General features: G+C 33.7%; 9 protein-coding genes and 5 pseudogenes across 14 annotated transcripts, besides 3 other annotated features; 8 read left to right on the top strand and 6 right to left on the bottom strand.

Moving 5' to 3' along the window:
- The first annotated feature begins 393 nt into the window (after nucleotides 1-393).
- Nucleotides 394-430: a mobile genetic element.
- A 766-nt stretch (nucleotides 431-1,196) lies between these two features.
- Nucleotides 1,197-1,234: a mobile genetic element.
- A 3,273-nt stretch (nucleotides 1,235-4,507) lies between these two features.
- Nucleotides 4,508-21,595: part of a mobile genetic element that runs on past the window's edge.
- TVAGG3_0582030 lies at nucleotides 4,675-5,226 on the top strand (annotated as a pseudogene). Its single transcript has one exon. A coding segment is annotated over exon 1 (552 nt).
- TVAGG3_0582020 (uncharacterized protein) lies at nucleotides 6,789-6,941 on the top strand (the record flags this gene model as incomplete). The annotated part of the gene is made up of 1 exon (XM_051239181.1): nucleotides 6,789-6,941. One exon carries the CDS (start codon nucleotides 6,789-6,791, stop codon nucleotides 6,939-6,941), a length of 153 nt encoding a protein of 50 aa, XP_051097005.1.
- Nucleotides 7,690-8,272, top strand: TVAGG3_0582010 (annotated as a pseudogene). Its single transcript has one exon. A coding segment is annotated over exon 1 (583 nt).
- On the top strand, nucleotides 9,997-10,370 carry TVAGG3_0582000 (uncharacterized protein; the record flags this gene model as incomplete). The annotated part of the gene is made up of 1 exon (XM_051239180.1): nucleotides 9,997-10,370. A coding segment is annotated over one exon (374 nt), but the record flags the coding sequence as incomplete, so codon positions are not given.
- Nucleotides 10,536-11,450, top strand: TVAGG3_0581990 (organellar and viral DNA polymerase type B; the record flags this gene model as incomplete). Its single annotated transcript, XM_051239179.1, has 1 exon — nucleotides 10,536-11,450. The coding sequence occupies one exon, from the start codon at nucleotides 10,536-10,538 to the stop codon at nucleotides 11,448-11,450; it is 915 nt and encodes a 304-aa protein (XP_051097003.1).
- TVAGG3_0581980 (KilA, N-terminal/APSES-type HTH, DNA-binding family) lies at nucleotides 12,512-12,901 on the top strand (the record flags this gene model as incomplete). Its single annotated transcript, XM_051239178.1, has 1 exon — nucleotides 12,512-12,901. One exon carries the CDS (start codon nucleotides 12,512-12,514, stop codon nucleotides 12,899-12,901), a length of 390 nt encoding a protein of 129 aa, XP_051097002.1.
- On the top strand, nucleotides 12,965-13,771 carry TVAGG3_0581970 (KilA, N-terminal/APSES-type HTH, DNA-binding family; the record flags this gene model as incomplete). The annotated part of the gene is made up of 1 exon (XM_051239177.1): nucleotides 12,965-13,771. The coding sequence occupies one exon, from the start codon at nucleotides 12,965-12,967 to the stop codon at nucleotides 13,769-13,771; it is 807 nt and encodes a 268-aa protein (XP_051097001.1).
- TVAGG3_0581960 lies at nucleotides 14,192-14,886 on the bottom strand (annotated as a pseudogene). The gene has a single exon. A coding segment is annotated over exon 1 (695 nt).
- Nucleotides 15,276-15,540, top strand: TVAGG3_0581950 (annotated as a pseudogene). Its single transcript has one exon. A coding segment is annotated over exon 1 (265 nt).
- On the bottom strand, nucleotides 15,556-15,974 carry TVAGG3_0581940 (protein of unknown function, DUF4108 family; the record flags this gene model as incomplete). The annotated part of the gene is made up of 1 exon (XM_051239176.1): nucleotides 15,556-15,974. A coding segment is annotated over one exon (419 nt), but the record flags the coding sequence as incomplete, so codon positions are not given.
- On the bottom strand, nucleotides 16,011-16,442 carry TVAGG3_0581930 (uncharacterized protein; the record flags this gene model as incomplete). The annotated part of the gene is made up of 1 exon (XM_051239175.1): nucleotides 16,011-16,442. The coding sequence occupies one exon, from the start codon at nucleotides 16,440-16,442 to the stop codon at nucleotides 16,011-16,013; it is 432 nt and encodes a 143-aa protein (XP_051096999.1).
- Nucleotides 16,541-17,248, bottom strand: TVAGG3_0581920 (annotated as a pseudogene). Its single transcript has one exon. A coding segment is annotated over exon 1 (708 nt).
- On the bottom strand, nucleotides 19,230-19,640 carry TVAGG3_0581910 (protein of unknown function, DUF4106 family; the record flags this gene model as incomplete). Its single annotated transcript, XM_051239174.1, has 1 exon — nucleotides 19,230-19,640. The coding sequence occupies one exon, from the start codon at nucleotides 19,638-19,640 to the stop codon at nucleotides 19,230-19,232; it is 411 nt and encodes a 136-aa protein (XP_051096998.1).
- Nucleotides 20,412-20,837, bottom strand: TVAGG3_0581900 (uncharacterized protein; the record flags this gene model as incomplete). Its single annotated transcript, XM_051239173.1, has 1 exon — nucleotides 20,412-20,837. A coding segment is annotated over one exon (426 nt), but the record flags the coding sequence as incomplete, so codon positions are not given.

Genomic DNA, 21,595 nt, shown 5'->3' with positions numbered 1-21,595 from the left:
TAAGAACACAACAAACTTTTCAAACTATTCTAAGATATCTGAGTCATTGAAAGGGGGTGACTTAAGGATGGGCACTCATAGGCTCCTGACAGCATAAAAATGTTATTATCTCACAATATAAAAGGAATCATAGGAATCTACAACTATATCTATATTGTTGGAAGACTTCTTAATGTATCATGCATATAAGTTATATCAATAACTCCATTATGTTATATGATTGTAATCATATTTTCGTTTCATGTTCAAAAACATTAAAATCATACTAACTATATGAGTATTATATTTAGGAAGCTGATATATAGATATGATAAAATGCTAGGTTTTGTGATTAAGAATATATACTTATCTTTTAGAAAATAATACTTTTATAAAAAATTATATCTTATATTGTAATAAACAGAAATTCATCAAAAGTGACAGCTCTCAATTTTTTGACATTTGTAAATTCTAAATTGAATGAGAAAAATGAAATAATACTAAGCATAATACAATATTCTAGATTTAATTATAATTAGGAAAAAGTTAGTTTTGAGACTACTTTTCATAGGCATATAGAATGAAATCTTCTGAAAAATAACATCACATAAACTCATATTATTTTCTAATATATAACTATTTTATATAAAAATCAAATTCAATGATCTTAAAAGCGAAGGATAAACCTCAAAATTTACGAATATAATGAGTGGGAATATAATGCTTATCTATCATAAAACCATATGAAATATTAATTTTTGCTTTACGCCTAATTTTTGACGACAATTAGCAAGAAGAATTGCATGATAAATAAAAAACATTTAATCAAAGTCAATTTTATTTTTCATATTCAAATGGACTGAGTGTTAACATTTAACATTTTTTGCTAATTGTCGTCAAAAATTAGGCGTAAAGCAAAAATTGATATTTCATATGGTTTTATGATAGATAAGCATTATATTCCCACTCATTATATTCGTAAATTTTGAGGTTTATCCTTCGCTTTTAAGATCATTGAATTTGATTTTATATAAAATAGTTATATATTAGAAAATAATATGAGTTTATGTGATATTATTTTTCAGAAGATTTTGTGTTCTTCTTCAAAATTTTATTTTTTTTTATTAAAAAGAATCTTTACAAAATATACATTTACTTTAATTAATATTTAAAAACGTGCTCTATCAAAAGTTCCAAAAATTCAATATTTTAGCTTTTCTGAGGTGTCACTTTTGATGAATTTCTGTTTACAACAATATAATCTAAAAATTTTGGACAATTAAAAAAAAAAAAAAAGGGAAGTGGGGCTTCCAGGCACTTCGTGCCTTCTAGCCCTGAAGATGTTTAGTATAAATGAAGTTTTTATTCGGAAAATTGTTAGTCTTCTGGGTCGAAAACATTATATAATGTGTCGCTTTTCACAAATTATATATGTTTTCATGTTTTGTCAAGACTTCTTCGTAAATGTTTTGTCAAGACTTCTTCGTAATGAGCGTAAATGACCCAAAAATATAATTTAGGTGAAGAGGTGAGATGTCACCCGTTTTCTCACCTGTTTTCTCACCTCTTGAATTTTCATGATTTCATCGTAAATGTTTTGTCACTTTTCTGTCACTTTTCGGGTAAAAACATTTTTATTATTATATATAAATGAATTTTACAAAACCACCGTTACCGTTCTTTGGAAATAAGAGTAGATGTAAAGATATTATATTGAGACAACTTAAGAAACTACCGAATGGTCTAACATTTGTAGATTTGTTCGGTGGAAGTTTCTATATATCCCATTTGTGCCATATAATATTTCCAGACTCAAAGATTATATGCAATGACTTCGACAACTATATGGACCGTCTCAAACATATACCAGACACAAACAATATATTGAAAGAGTTAAAAGAAAAGATACCTATAGGTAAGATGGAACGTATACCATTAGATAACAAAAATATTGTGAGAGAGGTTTTGAAAAAAGCAGAATATATAGACTGGGATAGTATATCTGCTAGACTATTATATAGTGGTTCTATAAGAGTTCATGACATTGAAACACTTATGTCAAAAGTTTTATATCTTAACTATACAAATGTTTTCAAAGAGGACATAGAAAAATATATTGAGGGTATAGAGTTTGTGAGATGTCATTGGACAGAGTTGTATGAAAAATATAAAGACAAGGAAAATGTTTTCTTTATAGTGGACCGCCGTTCTATAACACATGGGATTTTCAATACCAAGTAGACTGGACTTTGAGAGACTCTTTAGAAACTTTAGACGTTATACATAACCATCCATGCTTTTACTTTACATCCGATAAAAGTGGTTTGGAAACCGTTATGAGATGGTTAGAGGACATACATGACTATGTGTTTAAATATGACAAGATAGAATATGAGAGAGGTCCTATAAACCGGAGAAAGTGTCATAACAAAGAAATTTTATTAGTAAGTAAATGTGGTTTGAAATAGGACTACTTGTTTTAGGTTTTTTCCATTGTGTCATTTATTTATTTGACGTGGCAGAAAGATATAGAGAATATGAAGATGAACCAATGCCTGCAAATGTTCAGCATATGTACTCGTAAGAGATATTTTTATCTAATATTAAATGGACGCACAGAACTTAGCGAATGCCCAGCAACCTGGACAACCAAACCCAGAGAATATTCCAAATGAAGTTAGAATACAAACTGCAATGGCAAACTATGGTCAAGTGCCAACAGATGTACAAATGCAAACTGCCATGTCAAATGACGCTGCGTTAGGTTTGCCACCATGGTATGCAAATATGAGATGGAAAGAGTTTTATACAAACCCCGAAGTGGGATATAAACAACTTTATGCAGATGACGCGAACACAGGAGTTGACCCAGAATATGTTTTCTACCAGAGGAGAAACAGAATGTATGAGCTCCAGTTAAAGAATGCTATGGAACTCAACAGGAAACGTAAGAGACTAGGTGGACATTAGATTTTTACATATAGTAAAATGGGTTTCTTCAGTAGTATTGGAAACTTCTTTCGAAATGTTGGAAGAGGTATATGGAATGGAATAAAAACCGTAGGAAGAGGAATTTGGAACGGAGTCAAAAATATTGGTAAAAGAGTAGGTCAGTTCGTTGGTATTATACCTAAAGACCCTGAACCAGAAGAACAAGCTCCTGTTATACAACAGCCTGAACCTGCACCACAGTCAAGTTGGCAACCAAATCCACACTCAACCGTATTAAAAAATTATATTTTACCGTTCGATAGTAGTTGTATATGAAACTAAGTTCTAAGTAAAACGCATGGTATAATGGAACTATTCTCTTTCTTCCATCTGTTGTAAACCATACTTGAAAGTCTGAAATACTTCCACTCGGCGGTTCATATAACTTTGTAGGTTTTTCGTAAAAGTCATTCATCAGACATAAGAAAGAGTTTTGCGCACCAGAAAATGAAGCATGAACAATAATAGCATCTGAGTCGAAAACATTTTCATATGTTCCATTAGGGTTTTCGACTTCATAAAAGTCCGGGTGTACTGGATATTCTGCAGGCTGATTTAACATCCTCATAAATCTATACCATGCCAAGTTGTTATATTTTGTAGAAATATAAACGTTTTCTCCAAGGTCTTCTATTCTATTGATTTTAACAGTTGCATTTTTCCTGTCATATATAATATCGAGATGGTACTCTCCTCGTCAATGTTATACTGGTTTGCATATTCGATATAGATGTCGTTTATTTTTTCTTGAAAAGCTTGAAGAGTTGTTTCTAAGTTTACAAGCAAATTCACTTGTAAAAGTTTTCCCTGTTCAAATTTCTCATACGTATGTTTTTCTTTGTTATAGTATCGAACTTCAAAACCGACTGTAAATGGGAAACCATGTATGGCTTCTGAAATGAACTTCATTCTACGAAAGCCAATAGCTTTTGTGACAGATGGGTCTCTTAGCCATCTTAATGGGTAGTCAAAACGATAGCCTTCATGCTTTACGGTCTCTGTCTCAAACTTTTGACCGATATTCGTAAAAAGTTCATCTAATGGTTTAGTTGTAGCAACTCTTGAATTTTCTTTTTCTATTGAAAGCATATTTTATCTAGAATAAAAATGTCAAATGAAAGCGTCTATGAGAGAAATACAACACAACCGACAACTCATTATGCAAGCTCTAAATAAGAACACAACAAACTTTTCAAACTATTCTAAGATATCTGAGTCATTGAAAGAAGGAAACTTAAAACTGACATTAAACCCAATGACAGATGAGTTTCTGTTTCAAGACAAGAAGAACAATACTGTCTGTATAAATCCAACAAAAGGAACTTTAAACGAGAAACCTATAAAAGAACTTCTTTTGAAAGCAGATGTTGACAACAAAGCTGACAAAGAATATGTAGACGATGCAATAGCAAAAGAAGAAGAAAGAGCTAACAATGCTTATGCAACAAAAGAACATACTCATCCTGAACTAGCAGACAAAACATATGTTGACAATAAAATGTCAAGTGAAGTGACAAGAGCTGAAAACGAATATTCTAAAAAGACTCATATACATTCTATATCTGAAATAACAGACTTAAACGTTAGCCTTGAAAAGAAAGCGGATAAGGAATATGTGGCTAGTAAGTTAGAGAAGAAAGCAGATAAGGAATATGTGGATGAAAAAGATAATGAAATTATAGAAAGGGCTGAATGGTATCATGAATGGACATCGAAGATTTTAAAAACTAAAGCCGATACAGGATGGGTTTCAGGATGTTTAGACCTTAAAGCAGATAAAACTTATGTTAACGATGAGTTAGAGAAGAAAGCAGATAAGACTCATACACATACAAGTTTTACAACTTTTACAGCAGATGATATTACACTAAACACAACCTTGCCAAGTAAAGGTCCAACAATACCACCGGCAACAAGTCTTGTAGATACTTTGATATCTAATGACAATAGTATTATGCATCTAAGACAGGAACTCAATGTGCTTAAACAAATTTTGCCGAATCTTATTTACCCGGTTGGCTCATTATATGTTTCAATGAACTCTACCAGACCAGAAGTAGTACTTGGTTTTGGAACTTGGACTCAAATAGTCGACAGGTTTTTGTATTGTGCAAACTCTTCAAAGGAAACAGGTGGAAGTAAAACGATTTCAGGTGAAAATTTACCTGCACACAGTCACTACATAGATTTAAGTACATCTCAAGCAGGTTGGCATAAGCATAGATATTGGGATTGGCACAGCTTGACAAAAGGTAAAGGATATGATGTTAAAGACAACGTTAAGTTTGCTATAGATTGTTACTGGAGTAACACTGAGGGAGGAGGAAACCATACACATCGCGTTTCAGGGTATACGCAAACAACGGGACAAAGTAAAGACTACATGCCACCTTACATGACAGTTTACGCATGGTATAGAATTGCTTAGTCGTCATGTTCCACTTCTTTAGCATATTCGTCAGGAGTTGTCTTATATTTGTTAGGAACTGTCTTTGAAAGTATACCACCTTGAACTTTGACAAGTTTGAAACGAGGTCTGACAATAGTAGTTTTATCTTCTGCTTGCAGTGTGTACATTTTGCCATGTTTGCCTAAAACTTCATAATATTCTCTTGTATACTTTCTTCTATTTTTACGAACACGAATGTGAGTACCTGTCGGTTCCCATTGTTGTCATAGTCAATAGTATTTTCATATGGGTCGCGTTTAGGTATTTCTATTTTTACTTTGTCACCCTTCCGAAGTTTGAAGCCTGGCATTCTTTCTTGTTTGTCTCTTTTGACTAAATTGTTAAATATATAGTCTTTCTCTAAGTCAGGGTTGTTTTTCATTTCTTCGGGGGAGTGGTTTCCCAAACCTTTTTGTTTACGGTTATTGTAAATATTTAAAACTTGTCTCATCTTTGCCATGGAGAAGTGTCTATATTTGTCGTCATATGACATTTCATCTACCTCACCACCTTGTGGTTGGTTTAAGTCTCTTAATATTTTTATACAACCGTCAATGACACCAAGAGCAGAATGGTTTTTGGTCGACAATGAAATATTGGTTTACATTTTTTGAACGCAGATAGTTTTTAATATCGTCTGATTTGAAAGAACTTTCATAGTCAGATGTCAGTTTTGTTGGATGGTATTTGTCAACGAATATTGTCAAAGCAGTTTTCACATCTAAAATATTTTTGGACCATAATGGTATGGCTTCACAGTATCTTGTGTTTTGACCAACAAATATTAACCAGTATGGAGGTCCATCTGTTCTAACTCTCGGAATGTTTTCCAAGATATCCATAAACCAAGCATTTGGTGTTGAACTAAAGATTTTTATCATGAGTGCTTTCTTTGTTGCCTTAGAAACATAGGGGTCCTTGTTTGGATTCGTCATTTTTTAACCCATAAGAAATGGGTTTATTTGGCGCATTAGCAGGAGTTGCATCTAGATTTTTACCGCAGTGGGAACAATAGCCAGAGGTGTATTTGGAGTTGGAAGGAAGATTTTGAGTACATTAGGTATACTTAAAGAGAAAGCACAACCTATTATACAAACTGTACAGAAAGGTTGGGATGTAGCACGAGATGAAACAAATCATTCCAAATCCTGAAACAAGAGGAAAAGTTCAAGGATGGATGGACAATGTAGGAAGACAAGCAGGAAACTACTATAACAAAGCAAATGACTACTATAACCAAGCAGGGCACTATATGGACCAAGGTGAAAGATTCTTTAACAGAGGATTATAACATGCACAACAGTGGGTAAACAATAACCAACCTCAACCGCCTCAAACGTGGGGAATGTAAATTTTTTACTGAGATGAAATGAACAATACAGCATTGAGACAAATGGGTTCAAGATGGATTTGTCGACTTCCAGCAGTTACACAACGTGTTTGTCAAGTTCTTCCTATACCTCAGGAAGTTTTAGACCGACTTAAAAAACAACAACAACCAGTTGAAAACAAACCAAACTAAAATTTTTTACTGAGATGAAATGACCGAAGAAGTTGAAACGGTAGATTTGACACCACAAACAAAAAGTTCAGAACCATTGTCAAAACCTGTCAAAGAACTTACAGATGAAGAGAAAAATTCAATAATAGAAGGTGCAAGGTCTGGAAATACAAACCCTAACTATAAAGTCACTTTTCATAGAAATGGACGGCTAGTATCTCAAAAAAGAAACAGACTCTCACAAATAAAATATTGAAGTCTGAAGGAGCTTTCGAGACAACAGATGGAAAAGTTTACTTCACTGACCAACAGTTCATTATAGAACATCTCATTGACTTAGAGTCGAAATATTCTAAACTTTACAACAAACACAAAAAGTTGAAAGGAAAACAAAAACAAATGGCATATGATATTTATGAAGATGTAAACGACACAACCATACCAGCAAGTGAGGTAAGGTCAGGGATGAACGAGTGACGAAAAACAGATAGAAGAAGGTGAGCCAAAAACTGAAGATAAACCAAAACCAAAGTTTAGTATTGGAACTAAACCAAGTCAACCTTCATTAGCTGGTATGGGTTGGCGTCAAAGACTTATGGTAGCAGGAGGTTATGTAAAAAAGTAAAAAACAGTATATTTTTATTTTTATTTGAACTGTACGCTGAGTTTGTTGGAGAAGACCGTTGGGAAACTTGTTTGTTAGATGAGAAGTAAAACATTGCATGAAATAAAACATTTTTTAAAAAAATATTTTTTTATTTTATTTGAAATGTACGCTGAGTTTGTTGGAGAAGACCGTTGGGAAACTTGTTTGTTAGATGAGAAATATGAAATTCACTGTTGTGAGTCATTTGAAGTCAGAAACAAAAAGACAAAAAGAGTTTTAAGCGAATGGGAGCGAAATGACGGATATGCTATTATGAAGATGGGTGGAAAAAACTATTTAAAACATGTTGTCATTGCAACTCATTTTATACCGAACCCTAACAATCTACCTTTTGTAGACCATATAAACCGTATAAGAAACGACAATAGACTTGAAAACTTACGTTGGGTCACTCGTTCTGAAAACAATAAGAACAAAAGCAAATTTCGAGATATTGTATTCGAATTTGTCGACGAACTAGAAGATGAAGCAATTGAAATTACAGACTATGGCAAGCATACGTTTGAGTTTTACTACTATAGCGAAGAACAAGACTCTTTCTACTTTATACCGGCGTAACTATAGAAAATTACAAGTATGTTTTACTAAGGATGGCTATGCTTATGTAAACACTAGAGATACAGATGGAAAACACGTTCAAATACTTCTTAACAAATTCAAGAAGCTATATGGCATACCATTTTAAAAAAGTGACATTTTTTTACATATATTAAATGCTTCAGGTTGAAAAACAAAGAACAAAAGTAGCAGATACAAAACCGTTAGACTATATCTTTACAAATGCTGGTAGAACTATTTCAGATGAAGAAATTTCATCCCGAGCATACAAGTTTGACTATCCAATTCGTTGGCTTCAAAGTCCTTCAGATGCAAAGGCAATAGGATTTAGAAGAGTTTTGTTTTCAAATAGAACTAACGCATTTATGTTCGCAGTAGATTTTCATGGGCAGTATAAAGGTCCTGATGGTCTAATAGACAAATTTGACGAAATGAGAATCTTTACAATTCGTTCAGACGAAAGTCTTGAGAAAACTCTAAATGACTTTCAAACTCAAATAACAAATATTATTGGGAATTTCAAGAAAAATACGACTCTTTACTAAATGGAACATACTATCTGAAACTAGAATATGACAAGATGAACTCCACCGTTTCATTTCAAAAAATTGAAATTAACCCTCCAAGAGATACAGAGTTTTTATTTTTGGGAAGTAGACAACGTTCTTGGGCACAATTTCTTCGGTTACTAAACCAGAACGAACCATTACCACCAGATGGTCCATTTAAATTTATACTTCCACCAGCAGATTTGATGGTTTATAGAAACGTGTGTTTGACCCTCAAAATGTTATGTGTCATGCAAGTTTCAGTTCAAGCAACAGTAGTTTTCTTTGTATTGGTAAGGACTTTTATGACTTTGCTTTCTAAATTCTACGAACCACCTAGTAACAGTTTCTCTGACTTTCAAGTTTGGTTCACAACAAACGGTGTGCAGCATATTATACCATTGTACTATGACTTTTATCTCGAATTGTCTTTCATATACAACTACGGAAAAGTGCTGAAAAAGTATTGAAAAATAATGTTTAGGTGAAGAGGTGAGATTTCACCCGTTTTTCTCACCTGTTTTCTCACCTGTTTTCTCACCCGTTGAATTTTCATGAATTTTGTGCTGAATTCGACAAAAATGAGTTTTTGGTTGAAAAAAGAGGTGGAGCCAAAAGTGGCTCGACCTCAAAACAAGCATTTTGTGAAGAATATACCAACCCGCGGAAAAACAGCGGGTTGCTTTTTATACAAAATTCAACAGGTGAATTTTCATGAATTTCCTTAAGATAGAAAAAAATATATTTTAGGCGACCAGGTCACTCGGTCACTCGTCACTCGGTCAACTAACATCTTTTTGAAAAAGTGTGACAACATGACATTTTGACAACAACACAGGAAATAGATTTCATCGTATATTTTTTGTTAAGACTTCATCGTAAATGTTTTTGTTGAGACTTCATCGTATATGTTTTGTCGAGATTTTTATCGTTGTGGTCCGACGGTTAAGCCACAAACGAATGTCCGACGTCCCACCAAAAAAATATTTTTTATTTTTATTGTAAGAACAGAAATGTCAGTCGAAGCAAAAACGTTCACGAACAAATCTAATGGCGAAACATTCACAAAAGGCACTTACAACGGTATTGAAGTCTTACGTAGAGACAAGGATGGTTATATAAATGCAACAAATATGTGTCAGCAGTTTTAGGAAGGACTTTAGAAGGTTGTTGGAAAATAAGTCCTGGGAAGAGTATTTTGAGGCATTTTTGTGAAGAATATACCAACCCGCGGAAAACAGCGGGTTGCTTTTTATACAAAATTCATGCAGGAATTCCTGATGAAATCAAACAGGTTAGAGGAATGTATGTAGACCCAAGACTTGTAAACTATATAGCAATGTGGGCTTCTCCAAAATATTGCATAGCAGTTGGAAAAATTATGGACTCCATAGACAAGAAAGTTCATGAGAAATTAGATGAAGAAGAACTTGAAGATACAGTAGAGAATGCAAAACCTTTGTTCGAAGAAGAAGTTAGAAAAATGCATGAAAAACAAATAGAACATGAACGTGAGATATGTTCTGGTTATAGAGACTCGCCATACGAACTAGACCAATGGGAACAAGAAGATTTAAAGAGAGAATTTAGAGAATATGAACTCGCTAAGATAGCATTAGAAGCTGCAGAAGAGAGGTTAAAAGCTTGGGGTTGTTTTGTACAAAATATTGTGAGTAAATGAACCATTTTTTTCGACAAAAATATATTTTAGGTGAAGAGGTGAGATGTCACCCGTTTTCTCACCTGTTTTCTCACCCGTTGGATTTTCATGAATTTCCTTAAGATAAAAAATATATTTTAGTTTTTTATAAAATATTTTTTTTTATTTTTTATTGTAAGAACATGTTAGCAACAACTTCACCAAACTCGTTAGTCATGAATCCTACGTCAATGTTAGTAGAAATGAAAAGCTTCATTCCTTCTTCATATACTTTCGAAACAGAAATCCAGAAGATAAAGCAAGAACTGTTAACAAGTAATTTAGACTGTAGTGCGAAAGATGAAGAAAATGAACAGTATCTTTATGAAATGCAGGATATTATTGACCATCTACCTAAACTACCTGAAATCCAACAACAAAAACTAACTATTCCTGAATTCGACGAAATTGAAGTGAAACCAACTGACTCGGTAGAAATAAAGAAGTTCATACGAAAGGTAAATTATGAATTCCTTGGTTTTCATTGCAACCACAAAGTCATGGACAAAGACTGCGATATGGTATATAAGAACATCTCTGACATATATAAATCTGGGGAGTTTAAGACCTACGACAACTTTGTTTCGTTAGTTGCTGAATGTGTATGGCAGATAAGAGATAAAGACAGAAGGGGTAAAATATGGAACGAACAGATAAGACCAACTGCTTCAGATTTAAAGAAAACCATTGACGCCTTAGTCGTACTTGCAGGTAAGGTTTCAATGTACAATGCAAAAATGAACCCGCAATGTTCAAAATGTAAAGCAGCAATGAGGAAATATAACTACTCCGTCAAAGAGATAGAAAGAATGAGAAACGACTATGCAGATTTAAAGAAAGAAGCAGAAAAGCCAGCAGAAAATAAAATGGACATGTTAGAATTTCTGAACAAAAACTATCCAACAGCAGACGATTTCCTTCTATCTGATGTCAAGAAGAAGTATAAAGAAACTTTCGGTATCGTTAAAACATTTGACATACTAAAAGAAGAAATAGAAGCTACGAAATTGTTTAGGATTTCAAATATACATCGTACAATTCATGTAAAACGCTTGTGAAAAAAGAGGTGAGAAAAAGAGGTGAGAAAACGGGTGAAATCTCACCTCTTCACCTAAAATATATTTTTGGGTCATTTACGCTCATTACGAAGAAGTCTTGACAAAACATTTACGATGAAATCATGAAAATTCATGTACGAAGAAGTCTTGACAAAACATGTACGATGAAATCATGAAAATTCATGAGGTGAAAAATTAGGTGAAAAAACAGGTGAAATCTCACCTCTTCACCTAAAATATATTTTTTATTGAATTCAGCAACAAAAATCTGAGTAAAATGGCATATGCTTGCTTCCCTCGGAAAACCGAGAGAAGGGATTCCGTATGAAATTCATGAATTTCCTTAAGATAGAAAAAATAAAGTTATTTTTATTTTTTTTATTTTTTTTATTTTGTATGTAAGAACAGATAATGTCAAACAATGAGTTTGAAACAGTTAGAAAGATAGACAATGACACCAAAGTGGTTAGAATTGGTGATTTAAACGTAAGATACTCAAAGAAATACAACAAATATCTTTGTCAGACATTATATCTCCATCTGGAAAGAAAACAAACGACTGGGTTAAAATTGCTTCAACTCAGAAAATTTTGACAAGAAATCCTGAGCTTATAATATCGGTAAGATTCTATGGAACTACAGCATATCTCATTGACAAAAGTCTTATACCAATAGTTTTGTTATGGTTAGACCCAGTTGTTGGATATAACTTCATAACATATGGTTCATTCGATACGGAACGTTGCAGTGAAGGCTTACTTTACATCGTTCAGAAACCGAAGGACTTCAACACAAAAAGATATAAGATAGGAAGAACATATAATATAACTCAAAGATATGACAATACAGTCAATAGAGTCAGGGTTGTGTTTGTAAATGATATGAGAGCTGCTGAAACAGAACTACTTGAAAAGTTTGAGAAAATATATGGTGCTCCCACGAAAGGTAAGGAAACGTTTGAAGTAGATGAGATAGATAAAGCTATAAAATTATTTGACGAAGTTGCTGAAAAATACATGTAAAGCGTTTATTTTTGGTCTTTTGTGAAAGTCAAAGACGATATGTACCAAATGCAAAGTATTTTGAATGCTCTTCGTTCTACAAAGCAAGCACGTCATTGGTTTGAAAACCAACAGACAAAAGAACTTTTGAGTGAAATTTCTCTAGACCGGTTTTTTTCGGTCTTGCCTAAAACTCATGAAAACAGTGAAGAACAGCGAGTAGGTAAAAAAACGGTCTTGCCTAAAACACATGAAAACAGTGAAGAACAGCGAGTAGGTAAAAAACCCCAGTCGCCAAAACTCTATGAAAATCGTAAAAATTTGCCAAATGGTTTGAGAGGATATTATGTACATAGACTTCTTGTAAATGCTGTTGCAATGTGGGCTTCGCCTCTTCACCTAAACATTATTTTTATTGAATTCAGCAACAAAAATCATGAATTTCCTTAAGATAGAAAAAATAAAGTTAGTTTTATTTTTATTTATTTTTTTATTTTGTATGTAAAGACAGATATGTCAACAACAGAGAACACAACAACAGTTATAGTCCATGAAGCTATAAATGAAGAATATGAGTGGGTTCAGTTTAACAAACAACTCCGTCTCATTCGTTCGGTCAAAGACGATATGTACCAAATGCAAAGTATTTTGACTGCTCTTCGTTCTACAAAGCAAGCACGTCATTGGTTTGAAAACCAACAGACAAAAGAACTTTTAGAAGAATTTCCTCATATGTTTGCGACCGGTAGAAAACCGCGGGTCGAGATTCCGTACGAAAATCGTGAAAAATTGCCAAACGGTTTGAGAGGATATTATGTACATAGACTTTTAGTAAATGCTGTTGCAATGTGGGCTTCACCCCGTTATGCTTGGTATGTTTGTAAACTTCTTGACGAAATTCATAGACAAGAACGTGAAGAGCTAGAGAACAAGCTTGAAGCAAAAGATAAAAGCATACAGAAAAGAATACCGCGTTCAGTACCAAAAGGAAAGGAAAAGAACTATAAGTATATGATTTATACTGAAGAGATGGAAAATGAAGAAGACAGAGATATGGTTATGTTGCATTTAGTCAGAAGAAACAACAAAAGCTTTTACGACCTTGCTAAGATTTACAAACCTGACAGAAATTGGTTCTATCGCGAAAACTTACCGATTTCAATGACCCCAAATGAAGATGTGAAACAAATAGTTCAAGATACGTTACCTCAAACACACTATGATATGAAAGGTTGTACAATACTGACCTTCAAAGAAGATTTGCCATTGTTAAAGGAAAAAATAACAGAGTATTTTGACAACTTCAAACAAGCAGAGTAAATGAACTCTTTATTTTTCAAGCTTGACTTCAATGGCTCAGGTAGCTCTATAAGGTAAATTGTCTTGTCCGAGTCCTTCTGGCATTCCAAGTTCTTCCTTCCGACAGGAAAAAAATTTCCAGTTGTCGGGAAAAAGTTCTTCCTTCCGACAGAAAAAAAATTTCCAGTTGTCGGGAAAAATTTTTCCAGTTGTCGGGAAAAAATTTTCCAGTTGTCCGTCCGTAAACCATTCAAATTTTCGAAAATTGAGAACTTTTTGGTCGACCTTCAGAAAAAGTTCTTCCTTCCGACAGGAAAAGTTCTTCCTTCCGACAGGACACAAACGGATGACTGACGTTCCTCTTCCTGAATGCCTTCCAAAGCCAGAAGAACCGACAGCCCCAGCACCACAACAGACTTACTAAGACTAAACATTTATTTTTCAAGCTTGACTTTTTACAATTTGAACTTTGTTTGCGTAGATATGAATTCTGAAAGAAGTATGAGGGTCTTGTATGACTTTGTACCTCTCCCATAGTTCATATCTGTCAAACTTACCTGCCATGGACTCTTTCATAAGTTCCATGAAATCGTCTTGTGCCAATCCAGGGAAAAGTATAATATCAGTAAGTATTCTCTTTACATCCTTACTTAAACTCTTGGCTGTCTGTACACATATTACGACTGAGATGTTAAAGTGTCTGAGCTTCTTAAGAATTCGACACATGTCTTGTTCTCTGTTCTTTAACAAAGGATGAGAAGCAAAGTCATCTAAGATAAGAAGACATCTATGAGGGTAAGTCTTCCAATCGTAAGATTGCAATTTCTTCGAAATGTATTCTATCTCTTTCTGTTTGTTTCTGAAGTGTTTCTTCTCTAATATTCTCTGCATTTCCTCATTAGGGTCTTTGAACTTAGAATTTATATACTCATTTATAGCATTATATTTCAAAACTCTTCTTTGGTACTTCTTTATCCAATCTAACAACTCAGTATCCTTTATACATACTAACTTAGACTTCTTATAATATCTTTGAACGAATTGACGGTTTGGTCAAATTGACCAGAAGTACTACAAATAACAACTAACTCATAGAATGGGTTCTTCTCATCTAGTTCTTGTTGTTGTGCAGCCATTTTAAGATAAGTGAAAAGTCTTACCCGACCCAGGCGGTGCAATTAGACCTTATCCTAGCAAATAAGAACTTGTCATGTATAGGCTTTATCTGAGCATTTTCTAACTTCCTCTTTTCTTGTTTAAAACATTCTCAATTTCTTGTCAATGTCAGCAAACTTTTTTTCTAACATATTTTAGAAAAATTAAAATTTTTATCTTTTTGAAAATGTCTAGCGATTTCGCCATCTATATTCGAGACAAACTTTTTGACAGTAAAACATCTGTCGACCATAAAATCTTACATAGTGTAAACAAGAAAGGTGAATTTGTTTCTAAAAGTTCTGTTTCTGGGAATATGACAAGAACCATAAACATTAAGCAGAGCAGTCTTAAATTTGTCAATGACAGACTTGTTGACAGAGATGACGCCTCTTGAAAGATGAAGTCCAACAAAAGTTCTTAGAATGCAAAGAAGACACATGCGCTGTTCTTGAAGATGAAATAGAAAACAGAATAGATGAGCTATTAAAGGACAAAGAACTTTACATAGATATGGTTCTTGAGAAATTTGACGTCTCACCACCAGAAAAGAAGAAGAAAGGAAAGAAAGAGAAAAAAAGTAGAAGAGAAGAAAGAACCTGAACCAAGCCAGAGAAGGTGAGATTGACATGTAAAATAAAATTTTATTTTTAGAACATTTCTGGTCAATGTCAATGTTCTCTTCCTCTTTAGGAGCAAACACTGGCTTAGACTCTAAAATCTTTTTACCCAATTTACCTTGAACTTCAACTATCTTAGACTCATAATATTCATAGTCGTCTGCCTTCTTTGGTTCATAAGGTATAACAAGTTTGTATGCTTTACCTTCTTCAAGTTTTGAGAACTTTCTGTCAAAATTTTCTTTGACTGTTAACAAACCTTCTATGTCTAAGTCTTCAAATTTCGCACCATTTTTAGTCACAACAGCAAACTTAACTGGTTCGATGTTCCAAACTTTGCTGAATGAAGACTTTTCAAAATGGTAGAAGTAAACATTCAAATATGTGAATGGAGCTAACTTATCTTTGACTTCTGTCATGTACTTATTTACTGAGATGAATTTTGCCATCTTTTCTTCAGAATAAAAAAATATTTTTTTTAAAATTTACTCAGAAAAAATTTTCTTTGTATATACACCATTCTGTACGTCTAAAAGATTTTTGACGTTTGCCAAGAATGTACGTTTAGAAGCTGGCATATAACCATACTCTTGACAATATTGTTTATATTCATCATATAAAGACCTTTCATCTAAACACTCAAAGTTAGTCTCATCTATGAACAGTTCATATACACTCTTGTTTGCTTCTAACAATGTTTGTCTCTCTTCGGTATGTGGAATTTGTCTTGGATTGAACTTTGAAATATCTAATGTCATAAAATATGAGAACAAGTGGTTGTAAAAGTCAGATGTCAAAGTTTCTGCTAAGTCGTCAAAATATTCTGTATCTTGCATATGAGCTTCTGACGTTCTGACAACTACATATCTTCTGTCAGAACTTTCTAACTTCATCGGAACAGCATTGTTTGAAACCATAATGAAATTTGCAACATTTTCACAAACTCTTTGGTCTTTATATTTTCTTTCAACAACTCCAACTTTGTCTGTTATAAGACTCTTCAAAGCATCTGAGTTCAAAACTTTTGTTGTATCTATACTTTGAAGTTCATTGCAAACTATAAGTTTCATATTCTCAATAGAAGAGTTAAATTTACCGCAGATGTTTTCTAAGTTTGTCATATTCGGGTTCGAATAACCTTCTAACAGTTTGCACAAAATATCTGTAAAGAATGTGTTCTTACCAGTTCCTTGTTTTCCAATTATAATGAGAGCAGTTTCATTTTTAGCACTTGGATGTTGTAAGATGTTTGCAAACCAACATAAGATATACTCATAAACCTTTTCGTTTCCATTGCATATAATTTCTTTGACATGGTCTAACCAAGCTTCTATAATATTTTCTTTCCATTCTACTTGTTCGTATTTATATCCAGTGAAGATAGAATAGAAGTTTGGAGAAGGTGTATAGAACTTATATACCTCGAACTGAAAAATCTTCTAACTTTGACAATAAGATATCCCAAGCATCTAACATCTTCATGCCAACTTGTACAACTTTTATTTTCTTAAGTTTCTGTCTACATTCTTGTTCAGACACTATTGTTGCTCTTGGTTTGTTAAAGACAACATCCCATTCTTTCATGACATAACATTCTGGGGCAGAGTCAACATAAATGACTAAACGTTTCAAATTCTCGACTGCTTTGTTATAGTCTCTAAATGGACAACATATTTCTGAATGCTTGGAAGTCATAAAAATCTGAAACATCTATTCTGTACATTTTTATAAAAATAAAAAAAATATTTTTTTTTTCTTGACTTGTTGTTGCATTTGTTGCATTTGTTGTTCTTGAGCTATTTGTTGTTGAAGTTGTTCTTGTAATACAATACTTTCACCAGTTGCATCTTCCAATTCGAAACTTTCTGCCGTCATTGACAAATACATAGGACATAAAAGTTTTACAGGAACAAAGTTTGCGTCACTAATGTCAACGTTATACTTGCCAAAGTGTTTGAGTTCACTAAGGTTGAAAATTCTGCATTCGAATGAACAATAGGCAAACCAGCAGAGAAAGTATTGTTTATACGCATAAGTATCTTTGGTCATAATAGTTTCTGTCAACATTCGAATAACACTTTGAACCTAAGTTTGAAACAATATATAAGATTGGTGTGCTTAATGTCAATGGAATAGACATTCCTTGTATGACACCTTTTCCTGTTATAGGAAACTGTTGGTAGTAAAACCAGAAATAAGTTTTGTATTATAGCTCATATCGTTTATAGTAAACTCAGTCGGACATCCAAACATAATGAAACCTGCTCTAGTTGCAGCACATGTTACACTCGTCCTTAAAGTATTAAATAAGTCAACAAAACCTGTTGGTGGTATATCTGAGTAAGTATCTTCAAAGGAGTATTTTTTACCATTCACAACAATAAAATCTTCTGGTGTCAAAAGAGCAAAACAGGCTTTAGTCGTCATTGTGTTTAAAGTTAGTTTACAATATCGTCCTTGAGGACTTTGTAAGTTTGTTGTTATAGAATTATATGACTCAGGGTTTTTAGTCGTAATAGTATAAACCATTGTGTCTTCTGCCATTTACATATATTTAAAAGTTTTTCTGAAAGTGGAGAAGAACTTCATCTAAACTTTCACATGGCGTTTCTTGAAGTTCTCTGTCTAAGAAGTTCAAATATTTTGTAAAAGACATAGAACTTTCCTTTGTCTACACGAACAAACAAAACAGGGTCTTTCATATCGTTCAAAAGTGTGTAAAGTCCTTTACATGAAATAAAGTCTATATTATTTTTCTTCAAACATCTTTCAAGAAGTTTTGACATTTTTACTTAGCAAATAAATTTTAATGAAATGTTGTGGTCGTCAAATATTTTTATAACGTCTGGGAAACTATATTTTAAGTTCAACGTTTCACCTCCTTTCATAACGTATATCTTGTCAATGACATTATATGAAACACCACAGCAACTAACGTCGGGTTCTATTTCTTTGATGTTTATATCGTCTGCCTCTGTCAAAAGTTTCAATAGTTCTTTCAAAACTTCATGAGGTGCGATGACATATGAGTTCACTTTTACAGGGTTGTGTTCGACCAAGTTTAACATTATACCTAAAGCTTGACAAATCTTCTCCTGAGTTTGAAGTTTGTCTTTCAGTTGTTGTTGTAGTCGTTTCGAATATCTGCAACAGAACTTAAGTCTCTGTTAACTTCAGGATATGTTGGTTCTTTTACAGGAACAATTGTTATACCATCTTCGTCCTCGTATGGTTTCCCCACTTCAACATCTCTTTCTTTGACATTGACAACAACACTTTGACTGTTTGTTTGAGTTGGTGAATTTAACTTCACATCTGCCACCGCCATTAAACCTTTTGAAACACTTACGCTTCTATTTTTCGGAAATGACATTTTACTTAGAATAAAAAGATGGACGTATTCGGATATCTCTTCGAATTGAAGCAGAACAAAGTTTACACACACAAACAATACAAATACATTGACAGAATAGTTCTTTATACAAACAATGGTAAATGTTATAGAATAGCAGTCTTTGCTGAACCAAAATATTTTCATAAAGCAAAGAAAGTTGGTATAACTGAAATGGTGAAAGTTCTTGAAGCAGACAAAAATATAACAACAAAACTTACAGATATTTCTAAAGGTAAGTTTATAATACAATTTTATGTCAAAACTGGCGTACTGTCAATATTTGACGGAGAGAAGTCAGTTCAAGAACAACTTACTGACCTGCTGCCAAAATCTGCTCGATGGAAGCTGTCGTTATACCAATCTGAGGAGCCCCAGCAGGTTTCATCGAACGAATCTTCAAAAGAGCATCTTCCGTGAAAAGTGCTATTGGTTTTGTAAACTTCTTTGCTTTCAATTCATCTGGACCGTCTCTGTCACCAGTATATTGTATTTGTACAGTACCAACAGTTGAAATACCACCCATAAAGTCTTCTGAGTCAGCAAATGGAATGCCAAGCCAAAAGTTTGAACGGTCTCCATTTGTATATTGAGTTTTTTGACTTCCTGTATGGGTCCATACTTTCACATATGGCATAATAGAACTTTGCATTTCAGGGTTAATGGTTGTTGTGAAGTTGTTGTTAAAGTTCATAGCATCTAATGTCAAGTTGTATGACCTCATATCCTCAACTGTAGAATATTCTTCTCTTGGATAATATTTGCCATCTATGTTTATATGATATTTAATACCAGGGTTGTAGAAACAAGAATAGTCATTTATAGTTCGTCTGAACAGTACAAACATAGTATCTGCGTGTTTCATTGCAGTTGTTAAAGCAATATCTGTTCTTGCACCTGGGTCAGCACTTTGGTTTCCAACTTCACCTGCAAAGTCTTTGACAGATATTTGGTGTATAGGGAACATAAGTGGAACTGCAATATATTTGGCAGCTAAAGCATTTGAAATATCTGGGTCCAACATATAGACTGCAAGTCTGCTTTCTATTCTCTTGCATTCAAACTTTTCGCATGTGAACTTAACTGGGTCCCAAGCATCTCCAGCAGCATTGAAATAATAGTTTACTTCAGTGTTGAGGTTTGAGAAACCAAAGTCTAAGTCAACTTTGTCTTTGCAAAAGTCGGCGAATGACGTTTTATTTGTTCCCACTACTTCTGTAAGAGTGAATGGGTCTTGTGTTGGTGCAATGACTAAGTTATTTTTGCTTGGAGTAAGTTCGATAGAAATTTTTCCTGCCCAGTTTGGCAAGTATCTTAAAAACCTGAAGATGAGGAAAGATGACAAAGGAACTCTAAGTTTCAGTTTTACTTTAGTGACAGCATTTCCATCTGAACCAGAAAGGTTAACATAAACTCCTGGAACGTTAGGGTCAAGTCTTCTTATTTTCTCAATAGTTGCATACTGGTCTGTTTGTTCTCTAGCTTGTGGTTGTACTGAGTTTCTTAAAGCGAACCATTCATAGTTTGCCCATGTTACTGTTTGAACTAAGTCAGAGTTAGAATATATCTTATATCCCATGAAAACTTCTGGAGCATATTGGTATCCGACATAGAAAATTCCATTGCAACCTTTCTTGTCAGACAACTTGGCAGAAGGTTTTATTTCAATGTCTTGTTCCACGTATAAGAATGAGTTGTCAATAGAAATAATATGAAACCTGTCGCAAGCAATATCTACTGTTGTTGAAGAACCTTCTCCAAACTCACCTACGTTTCCATAAGAAACAGCAGTTGTATATTCGTAAGTTCCAGGAACTATTTCTGACCTTCTAATGGCATTGTCGCATTCGTTATACCATTCGGAAACATTTCCGTTCATGGCATCCAAAACTGTTGGCGTTATATTCTGAGCGGCGTACATTTCATATGGGTAAAAATATAGAATAGTTGGATTTATATGTCATAATAAAACCCACCTGGCACAAGCTTTACTTTCTTCCTGGCTGAGTTTTTAACTCTTCTTTTTCCTTCATTGCCACTACTTTCACTTTGTTCTTCACTATTTTCACTTTGTTCTACTCTTCTCTTCTTCTTTGGTAACTTGCCCTCTGCTTCAAGTTGTTGCATCGCATCATGTTCACCTAGTATGTTGTAAATTTCCCATGTCCTTTTTGCCTTTGGGCTCTGGTCGCCCATCTCAGGTAACCTATATCCTAGAAAGATTTTGTCATAGTTTGTATTTGAGTCTTCCTTTATTGTTTGCATGACTCTTTCCTGAGTTTCAGGTTCAAGCTCTTCAAACAGAGCTTGTCCATATGGAATAAGCTCGTTTCCAAATATATGTTTTTGTAGCCATTCTGGTTTTCTTTCCATGTAACCAATAATATCTTTTGTGAATGGGAAAGCTTTTACCCAATGTTCCAGTCTTGCGTCATTTATTTCTGTAGTTGGTTTTATTTTGTCAAGGAACATGTTTTTCAATACTAACATTTCATTTGGTACTGTCCATTTGAGTTTTCTTAAATATTCATCCCTTCTCGGTTCATTGTCTGCAAAGTAAGTTTTTATGATATTTTGCAAACTTTCGTTTGCAAGGTCATGTACAATAGGTTCTCTTCCTTCTCTGTCCCTAACTCTCTTTCTAAACTCTTCACCAAATATACCATCTCTATGGTTCTG

Source organism: Trichomonas vaginalis, chromosome II, assembly GCF_026262505.1.
Source record: "Trichomonas vaginalis G3 chromosome II, whole genome shotgun sequence".
Classification (NCBI taxonomy): domain Eukaryota; phylum Parabasalia; order Trichomonadida; family Trichomonadidae; genus Trichomonas; species Trichomonas vaginalis.
This window is presented reverse-complemented; position numbering and strand designations above follow the sequence as displayed.